The following is a 12,979-nucleotide window of genomic DNA, read 5'->3' as shown; positions in this document are numbered from 1 at the left end:
CACCCTTTCTTTTTTTTTTTTTTAAATTTTTTTTTTTTCAACGTTTTTATTTATTTTTTTGGGACAGAGAGAGACAGAGCATGAACGGGGGAGGGGCAGAGAGAGATAAATCACCCTTTCATGAATTAAAAAACAAAAACCCCACAGAACTCTTTAAAAGCTAGGAGTAACAGGGAACACCCATAACCTATTAAAGGATAATTAGCAAAAATTAACACTAGATATCAAAGTTAATAATACTTGAAAAGCACTTTTTAAAATTCAGAATAAAATGAGGAGGCCCACTCTCAATGCCTCAATTCAATACTATACAGGAGAGCCTAACCAACACAAGAAACAGTAATGAGGCAGCAGTGTTAGTTGGAAAAGAAAGAGTAACATTGTCATTACTTTCAATAACAATCAATCTAATGGGGAAATCTAGAAATTATCAGAACTAACAAGACAACATATGAAGGTTGATGGATATGATATATAAAAATCAATAGCATTACAAGGCTCTTGGCTGGCCCAGTCCATAGATAATGCAACTCATGATCTCAGGGTTGTGAGTTCAAGCCATGTTAGGCGTGGAGCCTACTTAAAGTTTGGTTCAGGTCATGATTTCACGGTTCTTAGGATTGAGCCCCACATAGGGTTCTGCGCTGACAGCATGGAGCCTGCTTGGGATTCTTCCATCCACCCCTCCTTCCTTCCCTCCTTCCTTTTCCTTCCTTCCTTTCTTTCTGTCCTTTCTCTCTCTCTCAAAATAAACATTTCACTCATATATGGAATTTGAGAAACTCAACAGATGAACATAGGGGAAGGGAAGGAAAAATAACATAAACAAAACAAAGAGGAAGGCAAACCATAAGAGACTCTTAAATACAGAGAACAAACTGAGGGTTGCTGGAGGGGGGTGGGTTAAATGGGTGACAGGCATTAAGGAGGGCACTTTGCCGGATGAGGACTGGGTGTCAATATGTAAGAGATGAATGAATCACTGGGTTCTACTCCTGAAGCCAAAACTACTACACTGTATGTTAACTAACTTGAACGAACGAATGAATATATAAATAAATATTAAAAAATTTAAAACAATCAATAGCATTCCTACATTTTTGCCAAAGCCACATGTATTATTTTAAAAGGGTGCATCCATAAGAGCCATAAAAATTTTTAAATATTTTAACAAAAGTTATAAAGCAGGGGGGCCTAGGTGGCTTAGTCAGTTGAGCATCCAAGTCTTGATTTTGGATCTCATCATGATCCTAGAATTGTAAGACTGAGCTCTATACTAGGCTCCACGCTGAGGGTGAGGCTCTCGGGGCGCCTGGGTGACTCAGTCAGTTAAGCATCTGACTCTTGATTTCATCTCAGGTCATGATCTCATGGTTCCTGGGATACAGTCCCACATCACAATCACCGCGGAGCCTGCTTGGGATTCTCTCTCTCCCCCTTCTCTCTACCCTTCCCTTCCCGCCCCCCCCTCAAAAATCAATAAACTTAAAAAAAAAAAGTCTCCTCTCTCCTTCTGCCCCCTTCCCTGCTCATGCTCTCTTAAAAAAAAAAAAGTTATAAAACATAAAGCACTGAAAAGATTAAAAACAATAGGACATACCATATGCAAGGATGGAAAAAATATATGTAACTTCCCTAATTAACCTATCAATTCAATTAAATTCTAATCAAAATCCGATAAAGGTTTTCCTACAATTAAATAAACTAGTTAAACATTTTATTAAAGAGAAAAGACCCAATAGCAATGGATATTTTCTAAAAAAGAAGATTAAGGAGGAAGACACATATGAAGACTTATCAGTAAACTAAGATAATTTGAGAAAGTGTACTACTGATGTAGGATCAGAGAGAGAGAAAAAAGCAGAATAGAGAACTCACAATTAAACAATTCTTGATGAATAAAAGCACAACTGTGAAATTTTGAAAAAAATCATAGAATAACTTTAGACTTCACCTTAAGCCAGGAAAAAATTTCTTAGACAAGACACAAAAAAAATGGGGCACCTGGGTGGTCCAGTCAGTTGAGCATCCGACTCGGCTCAGGTCATGATCTCTACAGTTCATGAGTTTGAGCCCCACACTGGGCTCGCTGCTATCAGCAGAGAGCCAGCTTCAGATCCTCTGTCGTCCTCTCTCTGCCCCTCCCTCGTCTGCACACTCTCTCAAAAATAAACATTAAAAAGAAAAAAACAATGGGAATGCAAGCTGGTGCAGCCACTCTGCAAAACAGTATGGAGGTTCCTCAAAAACCTAAAAATAGAACTACCCTACGACCCAGCAATTGTACTACTAGGCATTTATCCAAGGGATACAGGTGCTCTGTTTCAAAGGGACACATGCACCCCCACATTTATAGCAGCACTATCAACAACAGCCAAAGTATAGAAAGAGCCCAAATGTCCATCGATGGATGAATGGATAAAGAAGATGTGGTATATATATATACAATTGAGTATTACTCGGCAATCAAAAAGAATGAAATCTTGCCATTTGCAACTACGTGGACGGAACTGGAGGGTATTATGCTAAGTGAAATCAGTCAGTCAGAGAAAGACAAAAATCATATGACTTCACTCCTATGAGGACTTTAAGAGACAAAACAGATGAACATAAGGGAAGGGAAACAAAAATAATATAAAAACAGGGAGGGGGACAGAACAGAAGAGACTCATAAATATGGAGAACAAACTGAGGGTTACGGGAGGGGTTGTGGGAGGAGGGATGAGTTAAATGGGTAAGGGGCACTAAGGAATCTACTCCTGAAATCATGGTTGCACTATATGCTAACTAATTTGGATGCAAATTTAAAAAAATAAAAAATAAAACAAGTTAAAAAAAAGACAAAATATACAATACATAAAGGAAAAAAATAACAAATTTGACTCCATACTTCCAACTTTTTCTATGGCCAAAACACCATTCAAATGTTCAAAGATAAACTAGAAGAAAATATCTGGAATGCTTGGAACAAAATATTGGAATCTAAAATATATAAGGAATTCCTACAAATCAATATAAAAATGATCAATAAGCTGATAAGGAAAAAAAGTCAAAGATATAAAAAGCTGACTGGCAGAAGAATAATACGACCAGTAAATACATAAAGACATAAAAATTCAGTCTTAAATGCAACTAAAAATACAGTGAATATTCTCATTTACCAGATCTGCAAAAATTAAATAATGGGGAAATAGGAAGGTAGAGGAGAGAGCTCCTCTCACACAAGTGTTGGTAGATACATAATTTGTTTCAGATTTTTTTGAATGCAATCTGATTTTAATACGTGAAAAATTATGCATACCCTTTATCCCAACAATCCCAAGTCTTCTCTATTTTTCTCAATTTTCTTAACTTTTTTTCAAAGAATACAAACATTAAATGCATAATACGAAAAGACAGGCTATTTTCATGGGATAAAAAGATGTCATTTATCTCACACACACAAAAAAAATGTCACTTATTTTCTTTCTAAATCTTTTATTGGTATGTCTGATTATAAAATTATCCGTTTAGTTATACTGCCTCATCCTTTCCTTCTTTGGTGATATGGTTGGGTAATATAAGCTCTTAATCATCTAAACATAAATGGGGGTGGGGGGGTAGCATACCAAAGATATAGATATTCACCAAATAAAGATAGCCAGTTTCTAAATAACTGAGATTTGCCAAGAGCTGAACAAAGCAAATTCACATACAGACTTTTAATTCCCAAGTCTGTCACATAAGTTTTCATTTTACCCTATTGTTACAAAGTAAGCTGGTCTACTGATCATAAAAATTGTTCTTTCTTTCCCAACACTAGACAGATGAGACCCTCATTACAAGTGTCACAATCTATCTACTTCCCTTCTTTACTCATATACATACATATTACCAGAACATGTCAGAACCGAAAATCACCTTGTATCAATTGATTCAATTCCCTCACATTATATGAAGAGGAAACTAAGGCCCAGAGAAGTGAAGAGAGGCAACATGCCAAAAGTCACAGTGCAAATAGGAGAATTGGACAGGAACCCACTTCTCTGGATTCCAGACCCAGTGAATATCCTTTCCAATATATGACATGGCCTGGACACTGTCACCCACTGAACTACCCCTAACTGATGACATGGCCATTCAATGGTTAGCAATGTAAATAAGAAGTGTCCAAGAACCTCTGGTTGTTTGCAGATGGTCGCCAGAGAACCATGATGACAAATAGGATCATGGAGAACAGCAACCGCCAGATGGCATCATCCACCCACAGCTCCCGCCAATCCTACCAAAAGGGGGAGAAGCACATTTTTATACATAATCTTAACTCATTTCACAAAGTCCTTAGCAGAGAACAAGAATCATTTATTTATTCGTTCAACTTATACAAACTAAGGCCCTGCTATGTGCTAGGCACTGTGCTAAGTACAGGGAATAAAAAATAAATGAACACTGTTTCTTCCCTGGTAGTGTTTATTGCTAAAGAAAAGGCACCATACTTTGGTGCTTACACTATGTTTCCTATAGCTCTGAGAATCTTTAGGGAAGGACTTTTATACAAGGTAAGAGAAAGTAACGTTATGTTATTTTTTATAGTTTTCATTTTATTTATTTTTACCAGCTTTGCTCTGGCTTCCAAAGAAATGTTTTGCCAGTCTCTGTGCTCAAATCTTAAGAACAGGGCTTCTAGTGAGTAGTGTTATTCACATGTACTTAATGTTTTGGACTCTGGATTTCTTGTTGAAACTTTTTAGTTAAGGAAAGATTGGGTTATGACAAACTATGACGATCATTTATAACGTTCTCTCTCACTATTGGGATATATAGTCAGTCCTGCCTCCCAACGTCTACCCAAAAAACCCATAAAACAAATCTATCATAGTAAGCACAGTGTTAATATAGAATACTTAGGAGGAGGGAAGGATTCTAACCCTCAAGAGTGGAAACCTAACCCTAATTTCCTAAAAGGTATGAACCTTACCATTGTCATCAACATCATCGTCTGTGTATAGAACAGTACACTATTCACAAATGCATGTGTTTATAACTCACCGACTGACAAGTCACTATCCTGAACTTCATGGTTGTCCAGATGATAAACACAATAGATGCTAACAGGAAATGAAAAACCTGGTCACAGTATGAATATTAGTTTACATCCCTAATTACATTCTCTGAGTCTAGTTAAGTGGAATCCCACACATCCCTAACTCCCAATACATCACAATCATTTTCTCTGTTATTTTAACACATTTATTCAATACAAATTTACTTACAACTGCTGTAAGCAAGGCCCACAATTCATACTCTAGCCAATTCTTTCTGTAAAGAATAGTTTTGTTTACCATTTGGCTACTTTAGTCATCCTCAGAATTGGAAAAGAAGGTATTAGAAACATGGCTTTTTCCAGCATTATCAATAATATGATTTTTTTCCTTTTCTTTAGCCTTAGTATAATAATGCTAATTTTTCTTCGGTTGGTCGGATGGAAAAAGAGGTTGATAAAATGACTGCAACACAAACAGAACTTTTGGTTCCAATTATAGGCCAGACCTCTTTATTCCTGGTACAAAAGCCAAAAGGCCGGCAAATTAGCCTACATGGGCTATAGTCTATGCTAATGGATATGTGTAACGAATATGTTATGCACGTTTAGTGATATATGTAAAGCCAATATAATAGCAATGTACACTAATCTAAAATCTAAATACAATTCTATATTTATTTTAATAAAGCCAAATAAGCAAATATTAACATCTTCTAAAAGAAATTTAAATGCTGTATGGTACTAGTGCTCACTTGCCTCAAAAAAAAAAAAAAAAAAAAAAAAAAAAAAGAGTATCTCAGAAAAACAATGGAGATAGGAGAGAGATATACCAAGAGTTGAAATTATATGTAGTTGATCTTCACTTATTAAAATAAGTGGTTCTAAACTTTTTTTGTACCACAGACCCCTTTGAGAATTTGACAAAAGTGAAAGACAACTTCCCCAAGTGAAATGTACAAAACTTTTCATGTAATTTTAGAGAACCTACCTATGGACTCTCAGGTTAAGAATCTCTGTTCTAAAAGAACTGCATTTAAACAGCAGGGAGCAAGTCTCCAACTTACCTGCCACTGCCAAGATAAGTGTGTTGGTAAAATGTCGGTACAAAGAGAGTTTTACAATGTTCCTCCGAAGTTTTAACAGCTTCATTGTTTGAGTCAGGCTAATAAATATGTGTTTGCAGGTCAAGGAAATCAACATTCAGAAAAAACAATAAGCTAGTAAACTAATCCTTATATTTCTTTGAGAATCTGGGGTCAAACTGACAGAGTTATGGACACCAGGCCTAACAGCTCTCACTCTCAACCTCACAAATACCCCAAGCCTCACCATGATTAATAAGAAAGTCTTCATTTTCAATGAGACTTAAAGAGAACACAAAACCCAGAGAAAATGAGAATGCAAAAGAGAAGAAAAAATAAAAGGAAAAACATAAAGGAGAAATAAAGATAGGAAGAAGCTTTCTAGAGAAACAAGGAAGAAGAACCAAATGAAAGACAAAAGGAAGAAAATGAAATAAAAATGAGTTAACAGGCAAAAAACGGGAGTTAGTATCCTCTTTCCTCTTTTAAAGTAGTGGCTCTGCAAAGCATAAGAGACTGTTAAAAACTGAGAACAAACTGAGGGTTGATGGGGGTGGGAGGGAGGGGAGGGTGGGTGATGGGTATTGAGGAGGGCACCTTTTGGGATGAGCACTGGGTGTTGTATGGAAACCAATTTGTCAATAAATTTCATATATTAAAAAAAAAAAAAAAAAAGTAGTGGCTCTGTTCTCATTGTCCTAGCTAATCCAGTCTAGAGTCACACATTCATGCCCATAACCTCCCACAGTTTATAGTCAGTCCCCTTGTGCCATGTTAAGGAACCTGCCATCAGTTGCCTGAGTTATCCTGAATGAAAAGGACCATACAATTACAATCTGGCTGAGAATCCCAGGCAGTTAGGCTCTAAAAGCAACAACCCTCCATTTTCAAGACATTATTCTTAAGTACAAGCTGCTGCACAAAGATAGAGGAGAACTAATGACCAATATAGACGATTACCTGCTCTGATGTTCAACTTTCAGAATGAGGGGCAGATATGAAAGCAAGTGTGTTGGAGCTCACTTCTGCCCTTTAACAGAGCCTTGGCTGCTACCTAATTACCGGGTCATCTTCTTGTATGGTCCAGTCCCTCTCCCCACATTTCTCAATATGCGTGGTAGAGGTTCACAAAGCACCCTTGAAAGATACTGACCTAGAAAAGCTTCGGCCTTTTGGGCCCAGGATACTTCAATTTCAAACATTTTTGATATAGGACAATCCCCCCCAAATTCACAAAATTACAACTTTATTTACATTCAGCCTTTTATAACAGTCACAGTCCATCAAGACTATAATATCACACCAATTATATATAAGACCAAATAACACAAAAACCAAAATAAATTTCTAAAAATCCCCAAAACACAAAAGTCCAAACACCCGAATAATAGGTCAAGTCCCTAATAAACAAATGTTTACTCTTGAAAAGCAAGAAAAGATTATTCAAATAGAAGCTTGTTTGTTATCTGCTGGTTGACTTCTCCTGTAAATGAATCAATATTTATCTCAAAGAACGGAAGTCTTCAAACAATCCCAAGTCTACTTTTAAATTAGAGGATTAAAACACTTACCCTGTTATCCTGTATGGGTTAAAATCTGCTAAACCTACTTAGAATTTTAAGAGAGTCAAACAACCTGGGGGCGCCTGGGTGGCTCGGTTAAGCATCCAACTTCGGCTCAGGTCACAACCTTGCAGCTCGTGGGTTTGAGCCCCTCATTGGGCTCTGTGCTGACAGCTCAGAGCCTGGAGCGTGTTGCAGATTCTGTGTCTCCCTCCCTCTCTCTCTGCCCTTCCCAGTTTATGCTCGGTCTCTCTCTCTCTCTCTCAAAAATAAACATTAAAAAAAATTTTGCTTTTAAATAAAAAGGAGTCAAACAACCTCATATAGTTCCTAAAATCATATTTTAAGAATCAAAATACATACATAATTTTCAAATGATTTAATAATTGCCAGAGGCTGAAAGAAATAGCAGGACCAGAGCAGTCAGTGATTCTAACACTAAGAGAGATAACATTAAGCCCAAAATTGAAGTGAAATGCTTATTTTTAAAAAAGCCAGAAGCTTTTATCTTGTGCTCAGTCTACAGTCACCAACTCTTACTGCAATTTTTAAAATTACAAACAAAATAACTGCTTACCTGAGCTCTCAGTTCATTAGAATGAAAACACCCTATTCCCAAAGTAAAGAGTAATCAACAAAACCGGTAAAAACCATTTGCAGAAAGATCAATGGAAACCCATCTCCAAGGGGAGAAAATGGACCACCATCAAACAAGCCAATGAGAAGGATATCCACCAGCACAGGGCAGTGTCTAGGAAAGCCAAGGGGATAAAGGCCAAGGAAGCAAGATCAGTCTGGGCCTGCAGACAAAGAAAAAGAGGTGGTGAAAAAGAGATGTCTAGAGAGCACAGAGAAGAAACCAGCACATGATTCTGCATTTACATAATCATCTGGAATGATTTTGCATTCAAACTAAAAGAAAATAAGGAATATTTTGTACCTACACCATTCTTCCCTTCTGACAAACGATCACATTGAATATACAGCTGTAAGCATTTCACACAAACTGTTGATTACAATGTCAATACAATAAAACATGCTGCTAACTAATAAGAGGCAACCACCACAAAACTCCTAGCAAGCTAAGATCCATGTTAAGAAGTGACACACTGAAAAACTGTGGTGTTACAAGCCGACATTCCATTCTATCTCCTATCATTGTGATTTTGGCTACATGTCTAAAAAGACCGTTCACATATTTTAAAGTACTGCAGCATTAATATATTAAGAATTACTAATTTCCAGAATTGTAATATAATATAAATCTACAAATAAGAGCATACCCCAAAATAAAATGTAAGGCAAATTATCTGTCCCCAAAACTATGCTGTTTGTTTCACACATTTATGTATATAAGCTGCTATTTATATAACCCTGATTGCCCAATCACCAGGACATTATTGAAAGGATATCCATAAAATAATACAGGCATCAATTGAGGAGAGGGCCAGGTTTCCTATCAGAGCCAAGGGATAAGAAAAAGACTACAGCAGCATAAGAAAGAAAACGAAACAGAGTTAAGATTAAAATTGCTGAAAGTCGAAGGAAATTACATAGAGGACAGTGTGATATGAAAAACATATGCATCCATAAAGAGTTTTATTTTACGGGGCAATTTATTGCAAAACTTACAGAGCTCAGTTTTCTTGAGGGCAAAGTCAAATTTACAGTATTTGCCACCATGAATCTAATGGGTTAATGCTGGGAGTAACTTTTAAATAAGTAACTGCTGGAATGACCAAGTTCTTCTTCACATTAATCCACCTCTAACATAAATTTCTTTATCATTTATATCTCAGTGCTTTGGTTCCCTTCCTGGCAAAGGGCATGATTTTATAATCCTCAAGAAGGATGTGAAACATTTAGTTGCATTTTTAGAAAAGCCTTTGAAACTCAAGTGGTGGTTAGCAAAGAGCACTGCCACTTTAAAACAATAAAAAAGATTATGGAGCAAGTACATGATTACCATGTCTGCCCCTTACACAAGAATGAGAGCCCCTGTCTGGGAGGAGGAATAAATAGCAATATGGGGACAGGAGGGAAAGCATTCATTCCTGGTCACACATTAAACTTACAAAGCTCTAATAGATTAAAAAGAAAATTTGCATTATACATACATTTTGAAAATCAGAGTTCTAAGGTGACTTAGAAGAAAAAGCCCACAGACATTTCCAATTCACTCTTTCTAGACAAAAACGATATATATGAACTGACCACAAATACTCAGATTAAGCAGTACTGACCCCAGTAACTCTGAGGACCCCTTCCATTCCAGAGAACAAAAGATAGAGGGCTCCTGCTACCACAACTTTGTGAAGAGTGACTCCAAGTCGAGGCCTAAATAGAAGAAAGCAAAGACAAGAGTTGAATACCAACGCTACAAACTCCAAAATAAGCTAAGTAACAGCAACTCATGTTGATTAATACAGGCCTACAAGTTAGCAGAGATAAGCCAGACATACTTGATGTATCTGAGGAAAAAAGAAAGGAAGAACAGATAGTCTTAAACCAAGAAAGTGAATACCAGAACTTTAGATCTGGCCCTGGTCACTGCATTTAAAGTTTTAAAAAAAGTCATTTTTATTACAGAGAATTTTCAAACATTCAATAGTATAATGAACCCCTCTATATGTATCATCCAGTCCCAAAAACCACTAACCCATGGCCAATCCCACTTCATACAAGCCTCATCCACCTCCCATCATCCCATATGATCTTTCAGCGTATTTTTTTTTTTAATCAATAAGGACTTTTTAAAAACATAACCACAATACCATCTTCAAATCTAAAAATTTTAACAATATAAGCAAATATCCTATTGTAACTCATTAGATAACCTGTACAGTTGTAAGCTCAGAATCCAACAAAATATAGTCTTCCAAACAGGTTCTTGAAGGAAGTCTTGAATCCATGACATTCAAAATGCCACCCAATCAGAATCTACATTTAAACAAGATCTCCACGTGATTCATTAGTGCACTGTAAGTTTGAGATGCACTGCTGTAAATCATGTCTACCTAAGCCTAAGTGATATTTGTGCTTGTATTTTTTTGTTATATGCTAGCAAAGTTTTGTACGGGCAAGGATTTTTCTCCCTACTGTCATATCTTAGAAATCTACTTCCTGGAACATAGGAGGCACTCCAATATTTATTAAATGAATTAAGTAACTTTACAAATGAAACCCACCCCATTCCCCTTAACCCACTGAAAGCAAAACTCCTTTAAATGAATAAATTAAAAGAATTGAAACTCAAGTGTGCCTGGGTGGCTCAGTTGGTTAAGCGTCTGACTTCAGCTCAGGTCATGATCTCGAGGTTCCTGAGTTCGAGCCCCATGTCGGGCTCTGTGCTCACAGCGAAGAGCCTGGAGCCTGCTTCAGATTCTGTGTCTCTTTTTCTCTCTGCCCCTCCCTTGCCTATACTCTGTCTGTCTCTCAAAAACAAATAAACATTAAAAAGATTTTCTTTTATTAAAATTCATTTATTTAATCTCACTTAAAGCAAGACTACTTGAAATAACTGTCTATACCTGGCTAATTCCAACTCCTCTGCTTCTATTTTCTCTCTTGAATTCACTCCAATCAAGCTTTTATCCTAGCACTTCACCAAAACGGTCTTGTTAAGGTCACTTACATCTCCCATGAAGTTAAACCCAGTGGACTGCTCAACCCTCTTGATACAATCACTCTCTCCTTGAAACAGTCTTCAGGTTTGCTTCTCACCACAATGGTCCTTCTCAACTTCCTCTGGTCTAATTCTATTTCATCTCACTGAATTCTAAAGAATTAAAATTGTTCAAGGTTCAATCCTTTGACCTCTTTTCTATATACACTCACTTCCTTGGTGATCACATCCCAGTCTCATGGCTTTACATAACATCTATATATTGATGACTCCCAAATTCATATCTCTACCCTACTCTCTCCCCTTTATTCCCTTTGGCATCTAACACCTCCTAATATTCACTCTACTCCAAACTTATTCTATCTAAGGTCTTCCTGAACTCATAAATATCAATTCCACCATTCCTTGCTCAGACCGAAACAGCTGGCATCATCCATGATTCCTCTTCTCTTTCACATCACACATTTGATCCATCAGAAAATTCCATTGGCTCTACCTTCAAAATATACACAGAATCTGACCATATCTTAGGATCTCTTCTTCTAAGTGTACATATAGTTCCCTCATCACCTTGAGATCTCTGCTTAATTGTCACTAAGTGAAGCCTTCCTCGGCCACTGTATTTACAGCTGAAAGCTCCACTTCTTGCTTGGCACTCTCTAAATCCTTCCCCTGCTTTATTTGCTCCATAGCACTTATCACTGAAATAAATATTAAATATTTTACTCATTTATTTTTATCTTTGTCCCCTCCCTCCACAAATGTAAACTCCAAGTCTTTTGTTTACTTGCTATATCCCCAGGGCCTAAAACACTATCTAGTATATAGAAGGCACGCAATAAAATTTTTTGAATAAAAAGTAAATTATTTTCAGACTGTTTTTTCAGACTGAATGACATTCCCATGAAAAACTGTGATTTGCAAAAATATTTTGGAAGATTAGAAGTCACTGCAATTTCACTCTAAAAGTTTGATGTTTTAATTGTCATTCATTATATTGCAGATTTTCCTGCAAATGCTTCTTGAGTTCTAAGAAGTGAAATGAAACACTTTACATTTCCTGGCTTTTATAAATCTACAAAATTTCAGGTAACTGTCTTACTGCAGTTCTTACATCAATTCTTTCAGAATTACAATGGGAACCTGAAATACTGATTCAATTTAATCAGCATTTTAATACGTTCTTCCATATAAAAAGTTAATACTTACTTGACTATGCCATATCCGAGGCTGACTATGATGACCAGGGTTCGAGCCAGGGAGCGTTTAACTGCTGATAGCAGCTCTGCAAGGATCAGAGCGCCCTGAACTGTGAGAAAGAAGCAGGAAAGGGTGCTATAATCTAGGTTTGGAAAAAGGCGCGACTCTAGAACCAGAACATAGAGCTAGATCTCTAACAGTCGTCAGAATAAGCATTGGGATTATCTTGTTCAAAGAGAATACCTCTCTTGCAATTTTTACAAGTACACAAGCTGATTTTACTTACCTTGTTCATGTGAACAGCAATCTGGGTGTGCTCAAATCACCTTCCCTCCCCAACCCCACTTCACTAAAACCTCAGGAGAACATCTCACCTACCTGACAGTTTAGAACACTTAGGAACTTTCCCCCATTTTTAAAAACTGAAGAACACACATTGAAAATATATAAACACATTGAATATATACAGTGAAAAGTACAAAATACA

The 12,979-nt window shown here is 36.8% G+C and overlaps 1 protein-coding gene across 3 annotated transcripts in view; it reads right to left on the bottom strand.

Moving 5' to 3' along the window:
• The window catches only part of TMEM87A (transmembrane protein 87A), a 39,906-nt gene that overhangs the window by 6,286 nt on the left and 20,641 nt on the right, over positions 1-12,979 (bottom strand). Inside the window, exons 10-15 of one of the 3 annotated variants that reach the window (XM_047075259.1) lie at positions 12,502-12,601; positions 9,911-10,004; positions 9,080-9,151; positions 6,088-6,196; positions 5,029-5,087; positions 4,158-4,261 (exon numbers count right to left, since the gene is read on the bottom strand). In XM_047075259.1, the coding sequence (XP_046931215.1) occupies positions 4,158-4,261; positions 5,029-5,087; positions 6,088-6,196; positions 9,080-9,151; positions 9,911-10,004; positions 12,502-12,601 (538 nt within the window). Of the gene's footprint in view, positions 1-4,157; positions 4,262-5,028; positions 5,088-6,087; positions 6,199-8,398; positions 8,468-9,079; positions 9,152-9,910; positions 10,005-12,501; positions 12,602-12,979 lie in introns of those variants that run through there. The other 2 variants (XM_047075260.1, XM_047075261.1) reach the window with 2 other exon arrangements.

Source organism: Lynx rufus, unplaced genomic scaffold (genome assembly GCF_022079265.1).
Source record: "Lynx rufus isolate CCGP_SWC_20201006 ecotype Redwood Valley unplaced genomic scaffold, mLynRuf1.p SCAF_13, whole genome shotgun sequence".
Classification (NCBI taxonomy): Eukaryota; Metazoa; Chordata; class Mammalia; order Carnivora; family Felidae; genus Lynx; species Lynx rufus.
The sequence above is the reverse complement of the archived record's forward strand: the minus strand, read 5'-3'. Positions and strand labels throughout refer to the sequence as shown.